The sequence below is a fragment of the Manacus vitellinus genome, unplaced genomic scaffold, assembly GCF_001715985.3.
Source record: "Manacus vitellinus isolate BGI_N305 unplaced genomic scaffold, ASM171598v3 scaffold_62_pilon, whole genome shotgun sequence".
NCBI classification, from domain to species: Eukaryota; Metazoa; Chordata; class Aves; order Passeriformes; family Pipridae; genus Manacus; species Manacus vitellinus.
This window is the reverse complement of record NW_021940704.1, coordinates 2472300-2482754: the sequence shown is the minus strand read 5'-3', so window position 1 is coordinate 2482754 and position 10455 is coordinate 2472300. Positions and strand designations below refer to the sequence as shown.

At 52.1% G+C, this 10455-nt stretch overlaps 1 protein-coding gene across 1 annotated transcript; it reads left to right on the top strand.

Moving 5' to 3' along the window:
* The first annotated feature begins 257 nt into the window (after positions 1–257).
* Positions 258–9454, top strand: SLC16A2 (solute carrier family 16 member 2). The gene is made up of 5 exons (XM_029963768.1): positions 258–399; positions 4269–4731; positions 5175–5318; positions 5823–6051; positions 7279–9454. Exons 1-5 carry the CDS (start codon positions 275–277, stop codon positions 7497–7499), a joined length of 1182 nt encoding a protein of 393 aa, XP_029819628.1. The 5' UTR covers positions 258–274; the 3' UTR covers positions 7500–9454.
* The last annotated feature ends 1001 nt before the right edge of the window (positions 9455–10455 follow it).

Here is a 10455-nt window from a genome sequence, read left to right as displayed (position 1 = left end):
GTGCATTCCCTGGGGCACATATAAACCCAGTGAAGAGGGATACAAAGACAATTTGTCCACACCTCCAACGCTGCCCCATCCACGATGCCGTTGGGCAGTACAAGTGGTGCCTGTGCTGTTGATGAGCTGCACTGTTAATTAACAGTGTGATGGGGCTGCCTCTCTGCCACCAAGGCTGGAGTCAGCCTCTGTGTCCCCCCTGCCCCCGTTCGATGTCCCACCCTGACCATGACCTCTCTTCTCTCTCTCCCCAGCGTGGGTTGGTTCCTTGGCCATGGGCATGATTTTTTTCTGCTCTCCCATCGTCAGCATCTTCACCGACCGGCTCGGCTGCAGGACCACGGCAGCCATGGGAGCTGCCATCGCCTTCATCGGGCTCCTCTGCAGCTCCTTCACCAAGTAAGGCTGGGAGGGGACACACAGCTCCCTGGAGAGCTCTTCTTCCTCCCTATGCCCTGCAACCCCCCTGCCAACACATTGCTGCTGCCTTTTGGGGCAAAGCAGGTGGTTCCCATCCAGCTGAGGGGTGCCCTGGCAACCCCACACAGCCCATGTGCGCTCAGCCTGTTTCTTTACAAATTGAACCAAGTTGCTCTTTTGTCCTCATATAAAAAAAAAGAGCAAATTTTACCTGAGCAAGGGACTGTATTTTATGGGATTTCAGCCTCAGGTCCTTAATTTGATCTTTAGAACAGGAAGGAGAGGTTGGTGTACCTGTCATGGGCAGCTCCAAAGAGGCACTCACAGAGAAAACTGTTCTCCTTCGCAACCATTTTCACATTTGGTGCTGAAAGTAAATTAATGCTTAAAATAATATTTGATGGACTACACTTGAGAGGGAGTTTCTGTGCAGGACAGACAGGGAGGGGGACATGGACAGGATCTTGAGCAGTTTGTGGTGTTCCTGCTCCAGCTCAGGCATCTGCAGCAGCACAGGGCCATTGCTGTTCCTCTTTTTCCATCCCTGATCCCACGCCATGAATTTCTGCTGGCAGGCATCGGCTGATGTGTATTTAAATGGCAGGTGTACCTGTGTGTCTTTCCAGCCCAGACGTTGGCATCTTTGTGGGAGCAAAAAGAGGTCACCCCTGGGGTACACTTGTTAAACAGAGTCTCAGAGTCACCGTGGAGACACCTCCAAAGCAGCATTTGCCTCAGTTCTTCTGAATAAAAACATTTCTTTGGCTTGGATTTCAGTTAAAATCAATATTGTTTTAATTAAAATGCTTCAAGAAGTGGGGTTTTTAAAGCAAATACGCACTAGTTTTCCAGAAGGCAACTTGCTTGTGCTGTGCTCCTCCTGCCCACCCTGCATGGGAGCCAGTCCACTCACACTGCTCAGTGAGACCCTCATGCTTGTCCCAGCCCTGGTTCCCTGGATGCCCAAATCCTCAGCGGCGGGAGCCCCCCCATTGTGCTGGGAGTGGGAATGCAGCAAAGGGCAAAGCCCCTGGGGCTGTGGCCGATTGCAGCCGAGCTTTTTGGGACGCTAAACCCATCTCAGGCAGCGGTGTGGAAGGAACCACCCTCTGCGATTTCCTCGCAGGTGCCACCGCCTTGTGTTCCCAAAGATAACAGCAATCAGAGAGGGTGCAGTGGGTCCTGAGGGAAGGTGTGCCCTGGCAGTGCAGATCACAGGAGCTTCCCATGTAATCCTGCTTTCCTTCTAATCAACAGAGCTTGGACACTTTTCCCCTTCTATTGTACAATGTTCGTGCAAAGAAAAAGGGCTGATGGGACCACGGCCGCTGCAAGTGGCTGGTTGTGTTGGGCTTGAAAAGAAAATCAAACAGTACAGGCAGAGAAGAATATTATTTCCAGGAGAGCTGCAGAACTGAAATCCCCATTTCCTGCCTCTCACTCGGATCACATTCCTTTGGCTCCCTTTTAAGGGAGAAAGGAGCCCCTCTGAGCTGGACCGGAGCAGGGAAGCTGTGCCGGCGCGGCCGAGCGGAGCCGGGGGAAGAGCAGCGAGGCTGCGAGACTCGGCACCGCCCCGCCCTCGTGCTGGAGGCTGCTCCTGAAATTCAGAGCCTGTGGCTCCTGCTCACCCGGAACAATGGAGAAGCTTTTTTCTGGTCCCGCTTGCCAGCTTCCCCCCCCCCACACACACCTTGAGATCACCTCCCCAGTGCAGGCACCGGTGCAACGTGACACAGCCTGGGTTTGGTGGGCTGAGGCATGTCTGCATCAAGGCTCATCCCCTCTTTACCTCCTGGTTCCTCTGAAATGGGTTTGTTTTGTCCAAACAGAGGAGCAGCAGTTCCCAGCACTACACCAAGCTGATCCAAAAACCCTGTGAGGCACCAAGCCTGTGCAAGAGGACTCCAGTGCCCAGCTCAGGGCCTCCTACTCTCAAAATGTTGGGAGTTTGGTACGAAATCCATGAAAGAAACCAAATATGCTGCAATGCTGAGCTCTGGGGAAGGTTGGATGGGGTCGAGGTGAGGCTTTTCCTCTCTGCTGCCTTGCACAGGGGTGTCTACTGCAGTTGTAATCAGCTCAAGCCACCACAGATCTTGTGTGCCCTCAAGAAAAGAGAAATCCCAGTTAAGGCTTCACCCTTCCTCCAGTGTGAAGGGGTGTGTTTCAGCATGTTTAGATGATGGCCAGTTCAGCAGGGCTGCCCTCTCAGCCCTCCTCCTCTGCACAGCTAAGTGTTCTGTAGGGGCGGTTGAGTCCCTCTTCATCTGCCTCTCCTTCCCCTCCACAATTTCTGCCCAGTTTATCCTCCAGAGAGGAGTCCCCCAAACTTCTACCAGCAGGGATGAACCAGGGCTGTTCCCACTGAGAGCTGGAAGTGAGAGGCAGCTGATGGAGGGAGACCTCTTTGTCCCAGGAGATGTCATTATTCACGGGTGACCTTGTTATCCAAGGGAGACCATGCTGCCCTTCCCACTGGAAAGCAGCTGGCTGATTCCCAGTAAGCAGGCTGGGAAATCCTGGCTAAGAAACATGGCTGGATGGAGCCCCTGCTCCTGCAAGGGTGTCTCAGCATCAACAGGGAGCAGATGGGAACCAGGGCATTTGTCTCCACTGATCCGACACGTCAGCGCAACCGCGGCACCAAAGCTGGTGTGACCCAGCCGAGATGGCCAGCGCTGGTGTGTGGGAGGTCGGAGACAGCCTGCATGGCCCAGCTGCTTCCCTGGCTCCCACAGAGGGGGCTTCTGATGTGGTTTCATCCTGGAGTAGCTGGAAAGTGCCTTTCCTGACAGTCATTTGTCTTGGAGCCGTTGGGCACAGCAAGCATGTTCTGCTTTCTGCTTGGCAAGCTGAAGAAACGAGCGTGTAATGGAAGGAATGATGTTCTTGTAAAGGTTTTCCCAACTTCCAGCTGCTCTGTTAGATGTGGGCTGCTGTCTCCTCGCTTGCTTCATGGGCATCACTCAGTATTGCACAGGAGGGTTGGGCATGATGAGCTGCCCCAAGGTCTCTGTCGTGCTCTCCTCCCAGGCAATGTCTCATGCAGTTGGATGTATTGTCCCGTCATGAAGTGAAAACATCCTTCATCTGGAGAGAAACATAACAGGTTGTTTGCACGGCCTAACACGAGGCTCCTTTCTCAGATGCTTCTATTGGGAAAATCGGGCTGGCAATTGGGAAGCAGCTCCTTCCAAGGGCTCTCAGGACTCTCCATCTGCTCTACAGAGCAGCCACTTCACTCCCTCCTTGAGTGGGAGTGCAGCCACCAATGTAAGGTACAAATGAGATCTATTAACTGTCTAATTTAAGCTCCCAGAGGAGCTTAAAGAAGAAGAACTTAATTAACCAGCCTGGAGCTTGGGCAGAAACACCATGTTTCCTTCCTACATGCCTAATAACCAGCAGGGTTGGTGCTTTCAAACTACACTGGGTGCAGAATGTTTTGAATTAGTCCTTTCAGTGGAAAAATGAAAAGGATTTCTAGCTAAAAATAGGCCACCCTTCCTACCTAAGAAAATCTTGTTTACTGTAATTTAAAAACCATTGAAGTTACGTCGGCTTCCCAAGGAGGGCAGGTTGGCTGCTGCTTCTCCTGGTTGCAGAAAGCTCTCCCCAGCTAAACTCCATTTTCCCAAAGATTTAATGTGCCGGCTGTGAAGTGAGGATAATCCTTGCTTTGGCTTGGGAGTAATCTCCTTGGGGTCAGACTGTCTGTGTAGCACCTGTGGCATGGGAGACCTGGGTCTTGACACATGGTTTTGCAGGACCACAGGGCAGGAGGCTTCCTGACCTTCCCCACCTCTGCCTAACGTCACCAGCTCCATGTGGTTTTTTCCCGCTAGGTCTCTGGAAGTTCGTTATTTCACGTATGGGATTCTCTTTGGCTGTGGCAGCTCCTTTGCCTTCCAGCCCTCGCTGGTCATCCTTGGTCACTACTTCAAGCGCCGCCTTGGCTTGGCCAACGGCATCGTGGCCGGCGGCAGCTGCCTCATCTCCGTGCCACTCCCCTTCTTCCTGAAGATGGTCGGGAAGGCCATTGGGCTGGCACATACTTTCCAAGTACTCAGTGCCTTAATGCTCATCCAGATCTTCTTGTCCATGACCTACCGGCCCACCCTGCCACCCTCTTGTGACTCTCAGCACGATGGGCAGGACAAGCTGGGCAGCCGGAGCGCACGGCAGCAGTGCTGGGCCCAGACACGCAGGTATTTCAACTTGAGGGTTTTCCGGAGAAAGACCTATCGGATTTGGGCCTTTGGGATCGCTACTGCTGTCCTGGGATACCTCGTACCATACATGCACCTGGTAAGAGCCTTGGCTGGGACTGGAAGGGGAGGGAGATCCCTGGCTCCTGCAAGCGAGGAGGGGGTGGGAGGAGGGGGATGGGCAGCAGGGGCAGAGGGGCCAAATGCCTCGAAGCCAAGAAACTGCTACACATCCTGCAAACAGGAATAGTGGTGAGAGGATATGGCCTTTTGATGCCTCTATATGTCCTCTGAGCCAGGGTGGGCAGAGCAGCCGCTTCCCATGGCTCCTGAGGACAAGCATTGGTAGCAGGAGAGGAAGGACCTGTTGGGTTTGGGGTGGGTGGAGGTGGTGCGTGCAGGTCAGTGTGGTGAGGACATGAGGGTCACACAATCACCCCCAAAAACATGGGCCAGCTGCAGGAAATCTCATCCCTTTTGGGGAGGTGACAGGGGTCAGCTTTACTGAGGCATCATGTCCTTGTGTCCATCCCTCCATTGTAGGTAAAATACGTGGAGAAGCGATTTAAAGAGACCAAAAAGGACTGGATCCTCCTGGTCTGCCTCGGAGGCATGTCGGGGCTGGGGCGCTTGGTTTCAGGCCGTATTGGTGACTGCATCCCTGGGTTGAAGAAGATTTACCTGCAGGTACGTTGTGTCCAACCCTCTAGTAGCTGCTGGCCAACAACAGTGGGTCAGGGAATGGCATCTCTGCATTGGTCTGCTTAATCTGGTCAATCAGAGTGCAAACTCTTTACTGACTATTTTCTAACAGCTTTATCTGCTGTTAGGGAAGAAAATGTACTATAGAAATGTGTAAGGGAAGTTACACACTTGTCCAGTGTCCATTCAGCAATGAAACTCCATGGTACCAACTCTTCCCAAACTACTGACACCCTCTCACCTTCTTGTGGTTTTTGAAGAACAAACTGCTGAAATCTAGCAGCTAATCCATCAGATAATCCTTCTTAACCCTTCTTAAAAGGTTATCCTTAAGGGCCCCTCTGAGACGGGCGCAACGGACAGATGGCATTGCTCTGTCCAAAGGAGAGACCAATGACATTGACCTGTTCAGTGTCACCTTCATGACTCTTCCTGCTGCACACTCCCACTCCTCACGCCCACTCCTCATGCCCACTTTTGCCTCCTCAGGTTGCATCCTTCATGCTGTTGGGCATCCTGTGCATGATGATCCCCCAGTGTCAAGGCTTTGAGGGCGTCATTGTCATCTGCCTCTTCCTCGGCCTCTGCGATGGCTTCTTCACCACCATCATGGCCCCCATCGCCTTCGAGCTGGTGGGGCCCATGCAGGCGTCCCAGGCCATAGGGTACCTCATGGGGCTGATGGCTGTGCCCATGACCGCGGGTACACCCATAGCAGGTTGGTAGCGCCGCGGTGCCGGACTGGGACCGGCTTTGGGAGGGACATGCTGGGAGCAGCTTTCACCCATGCTGGTATTTTGGTGTGAGACTGGACTCATGGTTTGGAATTTTCTGGCTTATCATGTCACTGGGGGGTTGAAGTATGGGTGTGGCATCACTCCATGCTACATCCTATAGTATCTCAGGGCCTTTCTCCAAAGGTGGTCATTGGGGGAACAGTGAACCAAGGTCACATTAACTTGATTTCTGCTTGAAGATGAGCTAAAAATTGGCAGATATTAGTTTTCTAGGATTGATTCAAAGTTAGAGATGGAGACACCTGAGGTTCACAAGACTTGGATCTGTGTTTAAGCACAGCAATAACCCCAGCACCCTTAACAGCAAGGGCTTTGCCAGAGCTGACCCTGAACAGCAGAACATCTGCATCAGCAAGCACCAAGCTAAAGCTGGATAAAATCCTCTGATCTCTGTTTCTGGCAGCAAAGTTCAGTTTAACACCCTCATGAAAGAACTTGGGGGCTGAAGACCCTCACTGTGAGGGTGCTGCTGCAGGACCCCCTGCATTGGACTCGCTGGGTGAAGGGGCTTATTTCATTGACTGAATCCCCAGGGAAGTGTCTATGCAGGAGAAACTCAGAGAGATTTTCCAGCACTGATCAATGGCCACGCGTTATTCTCCAAGGATGCCTGGCTGTGTTAGAACTTGCCAAATGAACAAATGCAGAACCTCGTTGGGTATTAAGGGCTCGGCTATTGTTTGTGACTGGCAATGTAGATAAAATACCTGTAAGCAAAGTAGGGCTTCCAGATGGAGACAGTCTGCAGAGGAGCAGCCCCTGCACACTTTTCCCATTGTCTGCTGGCTGGCAAGCCTCTGGGAAGAGCCACCTGAAGTGTTTGGTTTAACGTGTCTCAGCTTGTATTTGGGATTGTCTGGGATGTGTCCAATTGTGTCCTGTTCTGGTTAAACAGGAAGGATGGCTGAGGGTTTTCTTCTTGACTTCTTGGTACACAATGTTGGCTGCACACATCCTTCAATCCAAGGCATAAAAACTTCAAGAAATGCAGTGGGAAAAAAAAAGATTATTTTAAAAACCCAAATCTCCCCAAATCTGGTGGTTGACGCAAGCTGCAGCTCTCACGGGAAGGAGGAAACAAGCTGGTCATTAGACTAATGAGGGCTTAGCCTGATGTGGCTCTAACCTCTGTTGTTCTTCTCTTGCAGGATACCTCAATGATTATTTTGGGAATTACGACGCGGCCTTTTACTTCGCCGGAGTCCCCCCCATCATCGGCGCCTTGGTGCTCTCCGTGGTCCCGCTGGTCCATCAGAGGATGCTGAAGAAGCAGCGCCTGGATTCCGGCAAAGACAAGATGCTGGTGTCGGAGGCCGTGGTGAACGGGGAGCTGCTGCCGGGCTGCCCGGCCTCCGAAGCGCACATGTGACCCCGCTCCCCGCACACCCCACGGCCACCAGCAGCCTCTCCATAGCCCCAGCACAGGCCCTTTTGCAGACAGACCATAATTCCCAGTGATTGCAGATGCACTATGTTTGTAAAGGAGAAAACACAAAAAGTTCTTCTAGTTAAAGGCTCTTAACTAGCAGAAACGCTCTTTCTCGGGACAGTTTTGATTTCAAAGCCACCTTTTTTTTTCCTCTAACCATTTTCTAAGGAGAACTCTCACCAGGATTCAAACTTGATCGATCTCCCGCTCCTCTCCCCAGTTTTCTATACATCACAACAGAGGTTTACAGCTAATAAATGCCTTTTTCAAGCAGGCCACGGATGGAGCTTGTTGGACCTGGCAGCTGTCCATCCTCCTCCTCTGGTGTTACTGGGGTGTCACATCCAAGGGAGACAATCCCCTCCCCATCCAGCACCAGGGCCTGTTTGGAGCCAGAGATCCGAAGGAGGAAGCGCTGCTTTAGTCTGATGCACAAACCAAATAAATGTCAGCAAGTCCCGCTTCCATCTTCTTCTCTCCCCCTTTCCCGCTGCTCTCCTGCACACCCAGAGAGCTGCAGCCGGGACGATTGGGAGCTCGGCCGGCTCCACCAAATGGAGCCACGTGGGAGCACACCCTTCCTGCAAAATATGCCTTAAAAATGCATGGACAAGACCGGCAGGTCCCTTGGCCACTTTCCACCTCTGTTTTCTCACCCAGTGACTAATGATTGGGCTTTTGAGGTGCAAAAGAGAGGGGCAGCTCCTGGCACAGCCCACAGTGGCTGGATCCACAGGGCCAAATCCTTGGGATCGCCACCAGGACAGGCACTTCGGAGGCATCAAGGCACACAGGGATGGGACAGAGCCCTGTGAGTCCTGGATCAGCTCTGTGCTGGGATGTGGCTTCCCTGCTGGGCACAGGGGCATCCATGGGTGTGGGGATGCTGCTGGCTCAGGGCACAGGGTGCCACTGCTCTTTTTTAGGGGCCAGTTGTGTATTATGCAGCAATAACCAGGAGTCAGTATTGGCAAGGGAAGCCCGGTGTTCCAAAGGGTTGGAAAGCCCCTGTAGCATTTCACTCGTCGCCTGTGTGTTGTCGTGGGGAGCTGGTGCAGGGTCAGTGCTGTCCCTGGGGGGAGAGGGAGAGAGCACAAGGAAATCGCACAGTCAGTGGGTACCCACCACACAGAGAGGCAGCAGAGTTCAGCCTTGTGAAGAAATTCATCATTGCCCAGAGAAAATTTTAGAAATTCCAATTGCCCAGAGAGCTGTGACTGCCCCATCCCTGGAATTGTTCAAGGCCTGGTTGGAGGCGGCTTGGAGCAACCTGGGATAGTGGAAGGTGTCCCTGCCCATGGCAGGGGATGGAATGGCTTTTAGGTCCCTTCCAACCCAAACCATTCCACAATTCTGTGATCATCTCAAGGCATTGCTAATGAGTGTGGTTAAATGAGCGAGGAGGGAAGTTCTCCTGCCCCGGTGGGTCCCTGTGTAAATGAGGAGCCAACAGTGACTGGGGTACTTTTTCCTGGGAGAGAGCAAGAAACAAAATTCACTTTTATCCTGGCTGCAAACCCATCCTTCATTGAGTTTTCATTTTGTTCAACTGCCATTAAAAAGCTGAGATGCCTGAAGGGGGACGTGGGCCATGGGAATCACCCCTTGGTCTCCAGGCGAGTGTGGGGGTCTGTAACACCAAGACAAATCTCTGCTCTGGATATTTGGGTTCAGTGGAAGGCCCCTCCCATGGTCAGTGGTGGGACATTTGTACATAGGCTCAGGCCCTTGCATGCCCCTCTGGCCCTGCTTTTAACCCATGTTGGTTAATGCATCGTAAGGTTTTGTGGTCCTGTGGCCCTTCTGTCCCCGTACGAGCTGGAAAATTATCTGATGTGTTGTGATATGTCTGTTTATGTCTATAAAATGAGGTGTCTACTTGTCTCTTTCTTCAATATGCTTTTCCATGACTGTTCTTACCCTTCATGGCATTGTCTGCTGTGGCTCTGCTGACCCATCACTCAGTTTTGGGGCCCACAGGAGGCAACTGGAGCCATGTGGGCAGGCAGGGCAGGCACCATGGCATCTGTGCTGTGGTGGGATCTGCCAGGCTTAGCCTAGAATAGGGTGTTAAAGTGATGTATTTCAGGTGGGAATGGGGTATCTTCAAAGGCCTCTGACAGCTGAAGGAAAGAAATAATACCTCATCATAACTCCTGCGTGGTTTTGGGCATTTATTAACATGGGAGTTCGATGAAGTTCCTTAAATCGTACTTTTTACCTTAATGCCCCCCGAAGGAGAGCTTAAGAGGCATTTAAATTCAACAAGGAGCTTCTTCAGGCCAAGCAGAGGATGAGCAGAGCTGCCTCCAAGCCCTGTCTGGGCTGAGTGAGCGCCTGCACGGCAGAGCCACCAATGGCAGCGCCCAGACTTTGTTGTGGTAAAACCTCCCTGGCTCATAAAGAGATTTATGGTTCAAATCCCAAATTTCTGCAGAATTCACTTGTCTTAACTGCTCCACATGCCTACAAAGGTCTTTTCCCAGGGGAACCTGCATCTAGTGCAACCAGCACTTAGTGCTGCAGTGGCATTGGAGCAGCTCCATGTCAACCAAGAGCCAGCCACAGTCGTTCCCACTAAATTTTGGTCTTTGCCCATGGCAAACCCCATTTTGATCACAGGAAGCCAGCCCTCATCCTATTGCAGACTGATGTCTGGTACCAGCCTCCTAAAACCACATTCATCATCTTTAGCTGGCCAAAATCCTGCCCGTGCTGAAGACGGGCAAATTTTGCAGCAGGGAAGGCAGGTTTGAGCAACAGCAATGAAAGGGTCACCTCAACAGCAAACACAGATTGAAACGGGAAGGGCAAAGGTTGGAGCAGTCTGACGACATAAAGGGAGTATTTGGGGTTGGTTTGTCAGCAAACTGCTGCTGTGGGTCTAGTTTGGCTT